The following is a 17,219-nucleotide window of genomic DNA, read 5'->3' as shown; positions in this document are numbered from 1 at the left end:
GCGTCTATATTCATCAGTGATGTTGGTCTGTAATTTTCTTTTTTTATAGTTTTGTTGTCTGGTTTTGGTATTACGGTGTTTGTGGCCTCGTAGAATGAGTTTGGGAGTGTTCCTTCCTTTGCAGTTTTGTGGAAGAGTTTGAAAATGATGGGTGTTAGCTTTTCTCTAAATGTTTGATAGAATTCACCTGTGAGCCATCTGGTCCTAGACTTTTGTTTGTTGGAAGATTTTTAATTACAGTTTCAATTTCATTACTTGTGATTGATCTATTCATATTTTCTAATTCTTCATGGTTCAGTGTTGGAAAGTTGTATCTTTCCAACAATTTGTCCATTTCTTCTAGGTTGTCCATTTTATTGGCATAGAGTTGCTTGTAGTAGTCTTTTATGATCCTTTGTATTTCAGCTGTGTCAGTCGTAAGTTCTTCTTTTTCAATTCTAATTTTGTTGATTTGAATCCTCTCCCTTTTTTTCTTGATGAGTTTCGCTAAAGGGTCATCAATTTTATCTTCTGAAAGAACCAACTTTTAGTTTTATTGTTCTTTGTTGTTGTTTTTTTTCATTTCTATTTCATTTATTTCTGCTCTAATCTTTATGATTTCTTTCCTTCTACTGACTTTGTGTTCCTCTTGTTCTTCTTTCCCTAGTTGCTTTAGGCATAAGCTTAGATTGTTTATTTGAGATTTTTCTCGTTTCTTGAGGTGATATTGTATTGCTATAAACTTCCCTCTTAGAACTGCTTTTGCTGCATCCTATAGGTTTTATGTTGTTGTATTTTCATTTTCATTTGTTTCCATGCATTTTTTAAATTTCCTCTTTGATTTCTTCAGTGATCTCTTGATTGTTTAGCAGTGCACTGTTTAGCCTCCATGTGTTTGTGTTTTTTGCAGCTTTTTTCCTGTATTTGATTTCCAGTCTCATAGCATTGTTGTTGGAAAAGATGATTGATATGATTTCAATTTTCTTAAATTTTCCAAGGCTTGATTTGTGACCCAAGATGTGATCTATCCTGAAGAATGTTTCATGAGCACTTGAGAAGAAAGTGTATTCTGCCACTTTCTGGTGGAATGTCCTATAACTATCAATTAAATCTATCTGCTCTATTGTGTCATTTAAATCTTGTTTTCTTATTTATTTTCTGTCTGGATGATCTGTCCTTTGGTGTAAGTGGTGTGTTAAAGTCCCCCACTATTATTGTGTTACTGTTGATTTCCCCTTTTATGGCAATAAGCATTCGCCTTTTATATTGAAGTGCTCCTATGTTGGGTTCATAAATATTTATAATTGTTATATCTTCTTCTTGGATTAATCCCTTGATCATTATGTAGTGTCCTTCCTTATCTCTTGTAACAGTCTTTATTTCAAAGTCTATTTTTCTGATATGAGTATTGCTACTCCAGGTTTCTTTTGATTTCCATTTGCATGGAATATCTTTTTCCATCCCCTCACTTTCAGTCTGTATGTGTCCCTAGGTCTGAAGTGTGTCTCTTTTAGGCAGCATATATATGGATTTTGTTTTTGTGTCCATTCAGCTAATCTGTTTCAGGCCTAACAACCAGTAAGATAGGAACAGAGTCCCACCCATCAAAAAAAATGAGACGACAAAAAAATATGTTACTGACGAAGGAGCAAGGTAAAAACCTACAAGACCAAATAAATGAAGAGGAATAGGCAACCGACCTGAAAAAAGAATTCAGAGTAATGATGGTAAAGATGATCCAAAATCTAAGAAATAGAATGAAGACACGGATCAAGAAAATACAAGAAATGTTTAACAAATACCTAGAAGAACTAAAGAACAAAGAAACAGATGAACAACACAATAACTGAAATGAAAAATACACTAGAAGGAATCAATAGCAGAATAACTGAGGCAGAACAATGAATAAGTGAGCTGGAATATAGAATGGTGGAAATAACTGCCAAGGAGCAGAATAAAGAAAAAAATAATGAAAAAAATTGAAGACAGTCTCAGAGACCTCTGGGACAACACTAAACACACCAACATTCAAATTATAGTGGTCCCAGTAGAAGAAGAGAAAGAGAAAGGGTCTGAGAAAATTTTCAAGAGAGTGTAGTTGAAAACTTCCCTAACATGGGAAAGGAAATAGCCACCCAAGTCCAGGAAGCACAGAGAATCCGATATAGGATAAACCCTAGGAGAAACACACCAAGATACATATTTATCAAACTAACAAAAATTAAATTCAAAGAAAAAATATTAAAAGCAGCAAGGGAAAAGCAAAAAATAACATACAAGGGAATCCCCATAAGGTTATCAGCTGATTTTTCAGCAGAAACTCTGCAGGCCAGAAGGGAGTGGTAGGATATATTTAAAGTGATGAAAGGGAAAAACCTATAACCAAGATTAATCTACCCAGCAAGGATCTCATTCAGATTCAACAGAGAAATCAAAAGCTTTACAGAAAAGCCAAAGTTAAGAGAATTCAACACCACCAAACCAGTTTTACAACAAATGCTAAAGGAACTTCTCTATGTGGGAAACACAAGAAATGAAAAAGATCTGCAAGACCAAACCCAAAACAATTAAGAAAATGGTAAGAGGAACATACATATCTAAAATTACCTTAAATGTAAATGGATTAAATGCACCAACCAAAAGACACATATTCAATTACTTTTAATTTAAGTTCCTTTTAGAAGGGTGTGATTCACATATCCCTTAAATTAGAAGGAAACTTAAGGATGTTGTCCTCCCAACCACCTCAGTATAGTCAAAATAAGGAAGCGATTATCTAAAAAGGTTTTAGATAGACCTGCTCTACCATCTAATGGAAAAAATATATATATATACATATATCATATTATACTAATTTACTGATTTAAAATTTATTTATGGTAGTTTTGTCATTGTTTATCTTGGAATCTTCCAGGGAAGATATTATTTTATCTTCAAATAGAGATATGGTTATTCCTTCATTATTTTTTATGCCTTTTAATTTTTTGTCTTCTGTTTACATTGGTCAGTGCATGAAGTACAGTGTTAAATGATAGTAAAGATCATGGGCATCCTTTTTATGTCCTTCTCTTAATGGGATTGCTGCTAGTTTTTTCCCTTAAGTAAGAGGCCAGCTTTAAGATTCAATATGCATTTTATTATGTTAAAAAGTATTTATCAGTTTCAATTTATTGATTATTTTTAAAATTAGGACTGGATGTTAATTTTTGTCAAGCCTTTTCTGCATTTGGGGACATGTTCATGTAATATCTTCTCTATAAATACAGTGAATTATATTGATGAATTTCCTAATGTTGAACCTTGAATTATTAGAATAAATCTCATTTGGTCATAATATCCCATCCTTTCTTAAACACATTCCAGTTTTCTTTTTTGTCTCACCATTCAACCAAAATATCTCTGATTTAGGTCAACAGTGATTTCCATATTGCTAAATCTAATCATTGTTTCTTTGTTCTTTTCTTCTTTAACTTACATGTAGCACTTAACCAAGTTGGTTATACCCTTATCTCTGGAAGCTTTTTTCTCTGGCTCTAAGAACACATACTATTCTTGTTTCTTTATACTTTTCTGGATTCTTGTTCTCAGTTTCCTTTACTGGTTTCTCTTTATCTCTCCACACTCCAGACATTTGAGAATCCAAGGGCTTATCCTCTTATTATAAGCTTTGTATATGTAACTGCCAACCCAGTCTCCATTTAGATGTCTAGTGGGTTTCTCAAGCTTAACTTTTCGAAAATTAAACTTGATATCCAATTGCATTATACCTGCAGCCTTCCGCATTTGAGTTTATGACAATTCAGTCCTTCCAGTTTTTCAGACCAAGACCATCAAAATACTCATTAAAATTATGTATTCATTTATGTTGGGAATTACTTGTCCAAATATGCATATGTTCAGTTTTCACAGATCATGCCAAGTTTTTTCCCAAAATTGTTATACATTTTTCTACTCAGACCACCATGTATGAGAATTCCAGCCTCAGATTAATACCATCATCTAATATTATCTTTTATTTATTTTTAACTATTGTGCGTTTGTTGAATTTGTCCTACTGTGGTTTTAAATTTGCATTTCTATGATGACTCATGAGGTAGAGAAATTTTAAAGCAATTCATTTAAAGCAATTCATTTAAAGCAACATTTAATGTTGTTTTAATCTATCATAGAGTGTTGGACTCAGATTTCTCCTCCACATTCTGGTTGTGACCTTCACTTTACACCTTTTAGATACTCAGTTATCTCATCTGAACAACTAGATATGTGTTAATTTAATATGTTAATAATCTACAAGAGAGATTAGGGTTTAAGGTGTTGATTAAGGGGAAGTACTTCATGAAGTTGTTAAAATTATTCACTGAATTAGTTCAAACCACCAAATACACTTACGTGCTCTCAGATTTGTAAATGGGTGATCAACCATTAATCTTTAATATGGGCTTTTCTGAAAACTTCTCACTCCCTATTAATTCAATTAGAACTTCAAGTCTTCTTGGGTAAAAAAATTCATGTTTCTACATGACTTTTATGATTGAGAACTGCATCAAAGATTAGGATATACCACAAAGATGTTTTCTCATTCAAAAACCTAAAATGTCCTAATACAAATTTAAAATAAGTATTGCACATTAGGGGAAAAAAATAAATCCAACAAAACTGAAGCCATGGAATACACCCTTTAATCATGCCAAGTTAGATGTGTCTCATTTTCTTAATGACTTGGTTACAACTTTATCTGAGAAATGCATTCAAAATATGTTGCAGTATCTAAAAAGCTTGAATAATAGCTTTTTCATGATTATTTACTAAGCAATAGTAATGAGTGGGTATGAAAGCTTCAATATCACTTAGCTAAGTAATTTGGTAGTTTATGAAGAAAATTTTTGGAAAATATTTCAAAGGCTTCTTGAAACAAACATTTATGAAAAGTCTATTTTCATTTGGTTTAGAAATTAAGTCTAATGTTCAATTACCTTGTTAATTTATGTACAGGTAAATCATCTTATAATTTATTGAACTTCTCATCTTAAAGTTATAGCATCAGCCCAAATATTCCTTTAATTTGGATAGTAATTCTTCTAAAAATTATATTTAGTATTTCTTTTGGTAAATTGAATACATTTAATACTACGTTTTAAATTTTTATATTAGCTGTTTATTTCATAAAATCGTTTTTAATTTTATTTTTAAAGTTACTCTTTATGGTATATAATATTGGATTTTAACTTACAATAACAATAGTTTCTTTTTTAAATAAGTTAGTTGACTTAAGAAAATTGTTAAATGTATAATAGTACAGGTGGTATAGTATGTAAATGTGAATAAAATAATAAAGAGGGTTCAGAAATGGTTTGGAAAACAATGTTCTTTTGAATTATTTGCTTTGTCATTAATTTCAGGATTTTGTTGCCTCTTAGAAATATTGGCCTTGTATTTTAATTGTATAATTCAGTGGTTTTTAGTATATTCACAAGTTTACGGAACTGTAACCACTATGTAATTTTAGAACATTTTAATTATGCCCCAAAGGGACCCTATACCCATTAACAGTCATTCTCAATTCCTTCCTCCCCTCAGTTCTTAACAACCAACAAATTTACTTTCTGTCTCTATGGATTTGCTGCTTTTGGGCATTTCATAGCCATGTTGTAGAATCTGTCAGTACTTCATTCCTTTTTTATGTCTGAATAGTATTCCATTGTATGTATATATCACATTTTGTTTATCCATTCATCAGTTGAAGGGTGTTTTGGCTGTTTCTACCTCTTGGCTATTATGAATAATGCTGCTATTATTATGAATAATGCTGCATTATTATGAATTATTATGAATAATGCTGCATTATTATGAATAATGTACATTGATGTACAAGTTTTTGCATACATGTTGTCATTTCTCTTGGTTATATACCTAGAAGTGGAATTCCTGGGACATATAATTGTATGTTTAACATTTTAAGGAACTGCCAACTATTTTCAAAGTGACTGCAACATTTTATATTCCCACCAGAAATCTATGAGGGTTCTAATTTTTTTATATCCTCAGCAGTAATTGGTATTGTCTATCTTTATTTTTAAAACCATCCTATTGTGTGTGAAATGATATCTTGTGGTTTCGATTTACATTTCCCTAATCATTACTGATATGGAAAAATTTTTCATGTGCTTGTTTTCCATTTGTTTATCTCCTTTGGAGAAATGTCTTTTCACATCTTTTGACCATTTTAAATTCAGTTGACATTTCATTATTTAGTTGTAAGTATTCTATATGTAGCCTGGATATTAGACTCTCATCAGACAGGTAGTTTGAAAATATTTTCTCCTACTCTGTAAAGTGTCTTTTCACTTTTGATAATTCTTGAAGCCCAAAAGTTTTTAACTTTGATGAAGTCTTATTTGTCTATTTTATCTTTGGTTACCCATGCTTTAAGTGTCATATCTAAGAAACTGTTGCCTGAACCAAAGTCACAGGATTTATGTCTATCTTTTCTTCTGATATTTTTATCATTTTAATTCTTACATTTAGGTCTTTGATCCAATTTTAGCAATTTTTGTATGAAGTAGGGGGTCCAAACTCGTTCTTTGCATGAAGGTATCCAGTATTCCCAACAGCACTTTTTTAAAACACTATTTTTTCCCCATTGCATTATCTAGACACCTTTGTTGAATTCAGTCAATCATTGATTTATTTAGGGACTCTGAATTCTATTCCATTGATTTGTATGTCTTTCCTTGTGCCAGTACTGCCATGTTTTGATCACTGTAGCTTTGTAGGATGTTTTAAATCCAAAAGTGTGAGCCCTCCAGTTTTATTGTTTCAAAGATTGTTTTTGCTATCCTGGGACCTTTGCGTTTTCAAATGCATTTTAGGATATGCTTGTCAATTTCTGAAAAGAAGTAAACTAGCATTTTGAAAGGGGATTGCATGGAATCAGTAGATCAATTAAAGGAGTATTATCATCTTCTAATCCATGAACAAAGGTGTCTTTCCGTTTATTTAAGCCTCTTCAACTCTTTTTAACTATGTGTTATAGTTTTCAGTATATAAATTTTGCACTTTTTAGTAAAATTTATTCCTAATAATTTTATTAATTTTGATGCTACTGTAAATGAACTTTTTTCCTTAATTTCATTTTTGGATTGTTAATTGCTATTGCATGGGAATAAAACTACTTTTTCTGTGTTATACCCTGCAAGTTGCTAAACTTATACTAGACTCTAGTAGGGGTTTTTTTTGTAGATTCATTAGGATTTTCTATGTATAAGATCTGAAAATCTGCAAATACAAATGCTTTTATTTCTATCCTCCCAATATGGAAACCAGATTATTTATTTTTGTTGCATAAATACTCTGGCTAGAACCTCAAGTACAATCTTAAAAATGAGTGATAAGAGCAAACATCCTGATCTCAGATGATAGCATTCATTTTTCATCATTAAGTATAATGTTTGTTTTTCATACACTTTTATATCAGGCTGAGGAAATTTTGTAGGGTTTTTTTTTTTGTTGTTGTTAGTTAAGTGGTTTCATCATGAAAGAGTGTGTAATTATGTAAAATAACTTTTCTATATCCATTGAGAGGATCAGGTGAATTTGATTCTGTGTTATATGAATACAGTATATTACATTAAGTGATTTTTGCATGTTGAAACAATCTTGCATTCCCAACATGAATCCTACTTGGTTGTGGTGTATAATCCCTCATATATTACTGGATTGTTTGCTGCTATTTTGTGGAGGATGTTTGTGTTTATATTCACAAGTGATATTGGTCTATAGTTTTATTTCTTGTGATGTCTTGGGCAGAATTTGGTATTGGGTAATATAGCCTTATAGAATACTTCTTTCTGAATTTTTAAGAGTTTTTGAAGAACTCTTGTTAATTCATCTTTGAACATTTAGTAGAATTCACCAGTGGAGCAATCTACTCCTGGCCTTTTTTTATGTGGGAAGATTTTGATTATGAAATCTCTTTACCTGTTATATATGTATTCGGGTTTTCTATTTTTTCTTAGTCAGTTTTGGTAATTCATGTCATTTTAGTAATTTGTCCATTTCAACTTGTTTATCTAATTTGTCGGCATCAAATGATTTATAGTATTCCATTATAATCATTCTTATTTTTGTGAGGTTAATAGTAATGTCCCCTCTTTAATTTCTGATTTTAGTAATTTGACCTTTTTTTTCTTAGTGTATCTAGTTTTCTTAAATTTCTTGACTTTTTCAAATTACTGCCTTTTGGTTTTATTAGGTTTTTGTTGTTGTTTATTTTTTTGTATACTAGGACTCATTTGTTACCACTCTAAACTTTATTATTTTCTTTCTTCTACTTGCTTTGGGTTTTGTTTGCTCTACTTTTTGTTTCCTTTAGATGTAAAATTAGATTATTGGCTTGAGATCTTCTTTATTACAGGCATTTACAGGTATACATGTGTTGCTCTAACTTTATCCAAAAAGTTCTACTATGTTGTTCTTTAATTCTCATTCATCTCAAAGTATTTTCTAATTCTTGAGATTTCTTCTTCGACCTGTTGGTTATATAGGAGTATATTGTTTAATTTCCACATATTTTTGTATTTCCAAATTTGGTTCTGTTACTGATTTCTAATTTCATTCCTGTGTGGTTAGGGAAGATACTTTATATCATTTTAATCTTTTAAAATCTAATATGACTTGTTTTATAGCCTAACGGTTAGTTTACCTTTTGTCCCAATCATTGTCTACTGTCTCAGGTGGCCACAAAGTTAATCAATTGCCTGTGCTACTTAAAATTTTGACAATCATGGCTTGGGAGAAAATTTCCTGGTGAGATGTTTTGTACTGGGAGAGCTCTGTATCAAGAAAATACAGATGTCCTCGCAGATGGAGTCATGCAAAAAACCACCAGACAGGTCAAATAATGACAGTTCTGTGAGAATGAGGCTTTGAAAGCATTCCAGATCAGTTCTCCCTCTGGTGACTGCCCAACTGATGGGTTTCTCCACAAATGTGTGCTGTTCAAGGCTATCATGGACCTGGAGGGAAGGATTAGGACAAGTTAAAACACAAAGCTCATACCTCTTACTCAGATTAGACTGATGATCTTGAATAGGTGCTCCCTATTTGCTGGAAACCTTCACTTAATTTCCAAAGTTCTGAAAAACGCTAATTTTGACTCTTTTTTTGGCCAGTTTTCTCATTACCTTTATGGAGAAGAGTTTTCAGATATTCTTAATGCACCGTGTCCACTGATACCCTTCATAAGGACTATATGTCAGAAAATTGGGCTTTTATTTTACGTTTTTCTCAGTCTTATTTTTCCTTCAGTCTTGTTTATGGTATGTTTTTCCACACAACTTTTGTAAAATATGCCATCAGACATGTCAACAAATCTTGGTTTACTTGACAAGGTGACATTATCCTTCAGCCCAAGATTATACAAATAAACATATTGATTACTCTAATAATTTGTACTGTTTTGTATTTGCATTTAGGTTTTTATTAATCTGAAATTGATTTTTGTTATAATGTGAGTTAGATGTGAAGTAGAAAGATAACTTTGTTTTTCTTTTTTAAAAAGAGGTTCTACATTCTTCCAATCCATTAATTAAAGTAAATGATTTCTCTCTCACTGAATTCAAATGCCATTAGATCTATTTCTGGGCTCTGGTTTTTCCTTCTGTTCTTTATTGCAATGCCGAAAATAAATACTCCTTAATGTAGTGGTATTATAAGATGTTTTAATATCTGGTAGCGAGTTTCCAACATTATTCTTATTTTTCACATACCTCTTGGCTAGTCTCACATACCTTTTCTTCCATATGAATTTCATTTCATGAAGTTTCAAAGAGAATACTCCTTTTTATCATGTCTTATATTAATTTTGTGGTAACTGACAGTATATTCTATTAAACCTTTCTATGAAACATCATTTTTTCTTGATTTAAGCCTTTAAATAAGAATTTTTGTTTGCTGTATTATAGGTCCTCCCTTTTGTGTTGAATTTATTTCCAAATACTTTATATTTTTGACAAAAGCTTTTAAATATTGTCACAATATATTTAACAGATTATTACTCTTATAGATAAAAGCTATTAATTTCCTTATGACTTTTTTCCAAAAATCATTTATTGTAGTTTTAAATAGAATCTTCTGTCTTCCTGGGTATTCAATCATATCATCTAAAATTGAAGACATCATATTTTCATATTCAATATTATACTAGTAAAATTTAGTTTCATTATCTACTTGCATTTAGCTAAATTTCACAAAACAGGATTAATAACAATGGTGATGAAAGATAATCTGGTTTCATTTTTTGAGTTCAGTGGGCATGGGTTCAGTATTTTATGATTTATTTTGATATTTTATGTTCATTCTTTGTATTATATTTGGGTGTGTTTTCCTTGTGCTAGTTTAAAAATTATGGAAACTAGATAGTGAATTTATCAAATGGCTTTTTTGTGGAGTGTTGGCCATATTTATGTTATTTTCTTTTTTAATTTGCTGGTGAGAGCAAAGATTTAAATTTTTTATCAATTCTTATAACTAAAATACATTCTATTTTATCACGATTATGCATTTGTATACTGTTAGACTTGATTTTTGCTATATTTTATTCAGACTCTTGCATCAATTTTCATAAGTGAAAACAGCCTGTGGTGTTATTTTATAATATTTTAATCAATATTATGTTATAGTTGCATAATTTGAAAGATAATTTCTTACTTTACGGAAGAGTGGAAAGCTCCACAGTTTACTGTGTGTGGTATGTACTTTTTCCTTAGCTAGAAGATTTGAAAAGAGTTTATGATCAACTAGTCTGGAAGAAAAAAAATTATGAAAATGAATATTTGGAAGCACTTAATAATTTTTATGCCGCAGTAAGTTGATATTTCCCTATTTCCCACTAGAGCTCCATTCTCTATTCCCAAGTATTAACTCATACAACTAAAAATAATTTCATTATTACACATTTTTTTCTTTTTCACTCATAAAGAAAAAACAATGTGTAATAATGAAATTACTTTTAGTAATTTTTATTTTAAATCATTTTTACTTAAATGTGTATAAATGATTCTTTTTTTAAAGAAAAGAACGTGGGATATTGAGCTTTCTAATATCGCAAAAGATTCTTCAGATGTCTCAAAAGCATGTTTTCAATTGATGGAAGAAAATAGAAGACTTGAGATCGATATTGAAACTATACTAGGTTATATCAGTGACAGGTAATATTGCAAATATGATTTTCATTCTTATATAGCATATCTAATATGTTAAATATAATAAATCACTTCATTTTGTGTTCCTGGGGTGGTATGATGGTGTTTGTGTTTGTCTTTATAATTAGCGTAAGTTTTATTTCTATCCCAAATGTTGCTCTTTTATCATTCTGAATCCATTTAGAAAAATCAAAATAATGAAAAGGGATTCATATCACTTCCTTTGAACATATTCTCTTATACTTAAAGATACTTTAAAATGTGTCTAATCAAGCTCGTGATCTCCTTCAGTCAGTACTCAATTCTCCCCTGAAACTACTAAACTAGATTTCTTAGCTCGTAAACTTATGAGTTTTCTTGATTCCCCTTTCTGTTTCAACCCTCATATTCAACATGTTAACAAGAAATGTTCCACATACTAAATAATTTTTTAATTTATCTGTTTCAATGCTGCACCAGCACTCTGGTACAAGCTGTTATCATGTCTTGCATGAACTTGTGAACTGGTGATTTCCAAAGCTGGTTTTGTGCAGCGTTGGTGATGTAGTGGTGAGCATATCTGCCTTCCAAAGCTGGTTTACCTGCAATAACTGTGCTCCCTTTCTAATCCATTATCTACATTGTGGTAGGTGTGTTCTTTTTTCTTTTAATTTTTTTAACACAAGTATTATCCGTTTCCCTTCATACTTTCATTAATTTTAGCAAGCGTGAGAGAACAAAAGCCCCTCTTTAACGAACCCCACAAGGTTCCTGAGTAGGCAGGAATGCCTGGCTCTGCAGTCTCCTGTCACACCTGGTTCAGCCTTATTATTTGGTTCAAATACAATGGCCTTACTTCAATTTCTCCTCTTCGTCACGTTTTTTTCCCAGCCCTTAAGGTGTTTTTATGCTAATTCCTTTTCAATAAATGTTTTTCCTCCACCTTCTATCTAGTTAATTACTACTTATCTTTAAGATTACAGCTGAGAAGTCAGTTCTGGGTAGCTTTCATTGACTGTCTAGTTATATCCATTTCCTCTATTATGTGTGTATATGGCATACATTTTTCCCTTCATATCGCTTGTCATATTTGCAGCTTTGTGTGTGTAAATATTTGACTGGTGTCCATCTTCCTCAACAAATGGGAAGATCCATGAGGGCAGACATAAGCCATGACCATATTTTCTTCATCATTGAATTCTCATCATCAAGCATAGTTCCTGACATGTACTATGCTATCCATCATTAATTATTGAAAGGAGGGAAAGAGGAAAGAATGGAGAGAGGTGATGATGATACTGGACAATTGTGTAGGAAGTTTGGTAAGATTTCTTAGTGCTTATTTTACCTTTTGATGATAGAATGAAACCACTTGTAAAATTTATCTGTATGTTAAATATACTTTTTTAAAGAAAGCAAAAGGAACATTATTTTCTAAAGGATAACCTAAAATTGTAGTTGTAAACTTTATTTTATTTTATTAAGAAAGAGAACCAGAGGCAAAGAAAAATCTGAAGAGTGGGTAAGCTAATGACGAGACAGCTCTGGAGAAAAGGAAGAGTGTGAGAGTTACATTTTATTACATTATCCAGCACCAACGAGTACCCGCCAAGTCTTAGTGGTATTCAAGTATAAAGGTTTATTTCTCACTTGGTACTGCAGCTTAGCTGTGTCTGCTGTGTGTGTGATTCATGTAATTTCTACTTCTCAGGTGCAGGGTGAAGGATGGGATCCTTCTGGGGCATGTTGCTCTGGTAGCACAAGTGCATTAGTGACATAACTCAGTGGCTCTGTAGCTTCCACAGGATGATAAATGTTACTCCTGCTCACACTCCACTGAACAAAGCAAGTCATATGGCCAGGCCCAATGTCAACTGGGTGGGAAGTCTAATCCTGTTAAAAAGAGAGATAATGAACAATTGGGAACACTAGTACAGTCTATCACAGGCAACGGGAATGTAGCAGCCCTGGTTGCAGAGGATTTCCATAGTATGCATTATGCTTGTTCAGATAACATCTTAAGATGTCACTTATTTTTTTTTCCTCAAATTTGTACTTGAAACTAAAAATTAAATAGATGATTTTAGCAGCAGATTACACAGTGCTGAACAGAGAATTAGTGAAAAGTTTGTAACATGAAGGAGAGATTAAGAGATGTGCAGACAAGAGTCACATCTGCCACATACCTACGTGATGTTCCAAAGGAAGAGAAAACAAAGAACAGAGGCAATATGTGAGCACATAATCAGCCATTCATCTTGTTTTTTCAAGTCTCTTACTAGGATGGATGGATAGATAGATAGCTAGATAGATAGATAGAAAGAAAGAAAATAGATAGATGCAAAAATAATTACTCATTTCCAAATTTCATTTGCTTTTCTTCCAAATCTTCTAAGTCATTTTATGATTCTTTGTTAGATGCAAATACTTAAAGCTTATCTTTTACTTCTTAAACATAGTATGAATAGTTATTTTATAATCTGCATCCAATAATGTAAATACCTGTAGTCTTTGTAATCTACTTCTGTATATAATTCTTCTAGCTGATGCTTTTGCTCTCTCTTTTCCCTGTCCTCTTGGCTATCTTTACTGTGTGTTGTCCATTTTCTTCTGGAAACCATTTGTGGAAAATCTTTGAGTCCTAGGATAAAGTTGAGTTAATCATTTGCATCCTCATATTTTTGAAAGCGGTTCTATTTTGCAATTTGTGTCCTTGGATATGTCCAGACTTTTTTTTCCATTTCCCAAACCATGATATTCAAAGCTCCATTTTATCAAATTTCCAGGGCATTCAGAGCAAAAGTATCTTGTATGATCTTTTTATCCCTTTGATTATAATGCATATTTAGTGTAGAAAAGAAAGTATAAAATGTTCAAAAGCAGATTGAAAACCTAAAATCATGTCAATAGATAGAGGTGACACTGTTAATATATTACTGATTTTTTCATTCTTGATGAACCTGTGTTCTGATTTTATTCCCATAATTGAATTTTTTGTCACATTGTTATACAAATTTCAAATACATCATTTAAATATCTGTACAAAAGTCTGTTATATTAGTGAACCTTGATTTTTGCCAGGATTACTCTAATTTTTATATTCAGGTTTTTATTTTTATGACACTGTAAGTACATATATTATGTTCAGAAATCTTAGCATCATTGCTGTTTAAGATTTTTAAGTAGATTTATAGAAGTAGATTGGCTATAATATTTTTAAATTTCTGACCCCTCTCTAAAACTGCTTTCCAGAAATATACCACTTATTGAAGCTGAGCAGTTCATGAGCTTGTTCTGCTATGCACTTTTGCTAACATTAAGTACTACTATTGTTTTTTAAAAAATCTATTGCAATACAGTAAATGAAAAAATATATTCTCAATATTGTTTCAAACTCCATTTCTCTGATCACTAAGGAGGTGGAATATTTATACATCCTCTCTTGAATTCTACTTTTTCTAAACAATTATTGTGTGCTTCCAAGGAAGAAATAAAGAATTTAGGATTCAGAGAGGCAAAATAGCTAACCTAATTCCCACAGCTAGCACAGCTGGCATTTGAAACCTGATTTTCTATATTTTGATTCAGGATTTTTCTTATGTCATCTTTTGGAATTTAATTTGACTTCAGTTTAAATGGCCTTTAGTGAATACTCAAATATGCTTATTAACATGTTAGTCCAATAATAATAATCCTTAATAGTAGATCTAACATTAAAACTGAAATTATCTTAGGGCACAGGTAAGAGTGTGGTGAGTTCACAGAGCTGTACTTTTGACTGTGTAGCTGGAGCTCAGAGCAAGTGCTTTACCTAACTTGTGTTTGTGTATATGTGTGTGTGCACGTGCCCACGTGCATAAATTCGTACACATGTGTTTTTGTGTGGCAGGCAGGCAGGGACAAATATTGAAGGTAGGGAACTAAATGTCAGGTAATGAATCATTTTAAGGGGTTTGGAATCTGCTGAAGAGTATGGAAATCCACTAAAATCTCGTATGGTCAGATTTCTCTTTTAAAGACATCATTTCAGTGGTAGTTGGATGAGGTAAGGTTTGGGCCCTCCCTTCCTAAGGGAGGATATTTTTTAGTCTTGTTGCATGGCTTTTTTTTTTCGTTATGTGACCCAAGCATTTGTGGCTATCTCTTTTTGAGGTTCAAAATCCCACGCTCTTGATTCTTCCTTTAACTTTCTGAAGCTGTTCTTTCTAGGAATCCTCGTTTATCTCTGCTGGTCCCCTGATAGATTAGCTCAGAATTCTAAACACAGCCGATTTGCATTCTTGATCTACTCCCTATCACAGGAATTTTACCTACTCTCATTATTTTAACATGTATCATATTTTTACTTTACTTTTTAGTTTCTACCCACATCCTTTATTTCTCCTGATAGTATCATTTTGAATATCCTCTCCCCCAACATCACATCTTGACACCATTATCTATCAAGTAGGTTGTTTCAGGCATCATCCTATTATCCCTCTCTACCATCTTACAGCCAACATCTTACCAACTTCTGTTAAGTCTGTCTTTTAGATGTTGGTCTCCAGTAGGTGCTTTCCTTTCTGTCTGTTTCAATTACCAATGAAATGAACCAGGTCCTAATTGTCTTTTAATTGGAATATTAAATAGGCTTCCAACTGGTCTACCTTGTTCCAAGTGTGAGCCCTCAGATTCAGCATATAGAGTATCACTGGTACAATTTATCTACAAAGGATGAATTATTATTTACTTTCAAAAGCTTTAAAAATTTTCAGAGGCTCCCTACCAGCTATAGGATAAAGCTTCCAGACTGATAAATTAGAAACAGTAATCTGTCACCTTCACAGCTCCAAACATCTCTTACTACTCCCTTCCATGATTTTTTAATGTTCTAGCCTATTAAAATGGTTACATATTCAAACTCATATTGTTTTAAGCTTCAGTCTTTGCAGTCTTTGTCTCTAGTTTCCTCTGCTTCCCTTCTTTTCCTTCCCCCACCCCCTCCTTCTCCTCCTCCTCCTCTTCTTTTTTTTTGGCTTTGTTTTTTGAATATGGTTAATTGAACATTCATACAATAGCTCAGACATTAACTCTTCCCAGATGCTTCTCCTCGTGGTAACTTATTTTCTCCTCTCTACAAACCAAGGTGGTATTAACTGCTTTTTGTGCTTCTTCCATTATTGTACTTAGGATTGCAGAGGAATATCTTTTTCATGTCTCTTTTTTTTTCCTTCATGAGAGTATAAACTGGCAACCTTTGTTTTAATTCATCTTTGTATACCCCAATTACTTAGGGTAGCACTTGACATGTAATCAGTGCTCAACAAGTATCCATTAAGTAACTCTCCCTGGTTAACTCTCTCCTAGCACTTATCACACTATGTACAGTTACTGTTGGCTTGCTTATTTGTTGTCTCCTCTCAGCTGAGCTCCTTGCTGGCAGGCATTGTGTGTGTCTGCATGTGCGTGGGTGTCTGTGTCTTTCTCAATATGTGTTAAATAAATATCTTAACGAACAAATGAGAGCTGAATATAAACATTTTTTATCCTTGTTTCTTTTTTTGCTTCAGTGTCTGTGCTTCTATGCTCTCTGCTATATGTTCTGATAGCACATCTATCTGTGCTTTTTCTGCTCCACAGCAATATTAATGGTTATTTACCTTTTCTTATATTTGTATTTTTTTCTCTCATTGTCTTTCATTCTCATTTAACCAGATAGCACTGTAATGAAGATCCATACTGTTAAACACTTTTTAATTTAAAAAAACACTATTAAATCACTTGTTTTTTAAATCATTCATACAATAACTCAGACATTAACTCTTCCCAGGTGCTTCTCGTCATGGTAACTTATTTTCCCCTTTCTACAAACAAGGGTCGTATTGATTATTACTACCTTATTCAACGTATGCAAGCACAGTGTATATTATCCTCGATACCCCCCTATTACATAAGGAGCAATCAGGATTTGAATGTAGGTCTGTCTGACTCCAAAATTTATGTTCTTTCTTCTTAGTAACATTGCCTCTCCTCTTCCACTGGCAAGTCTTGGTTCCTATTTCTGACGTGTTACAGCAGGCT

General features: G+C 32.3%; 1 protein-coding gene across 1 annotated transcript in view; it reads left to right on the top strand.

Moving 5' to 3' along the window:
- The window catches only part of CCDC178 (coiled-coil domain containing 178), a 350,545-nt gene that overhangs the window by 72,845 nt on the left and 260,481 nt on the right, over positions 1–17,219 (top strand). Inside the window, exons 10-11 of the mRNA XM_024757945.1 lie at positions 10,746–10,841; positions 11,050–11,186. Coding sequence (XP_024613713.1) covers positions 10,746–10,841; positions 11,050–11,186 — 233 coding nt within the window. The remainder of the gene's footprint in view (positions 1–10,745; positions 10,842–11,049; positions 11,187–17,219) is intronic.

The sequence above is a fragment of the Neophocaena asiaeorientalis genome, unplaced genomic scaffold (genome assembly GCF_003031525.2).
Source record: "Neophocaena asiaeorientalis asiaeorientalis breed wild unplaced genomic scaffold, Neophocaena_asiaeorientalis_V1.1 scaffold126, whole genome shotgun sequence".
Lineage (NCBI taxonomy): Eukaryota > Metazoa > Chordata > Mammalia > Artiodactyla > Phocoenidae > Neophocaena > Neophocaena asiaeorientalis.
This window is presented reverse-complemented; position numbering and strand designations above follow the sequence as displayed.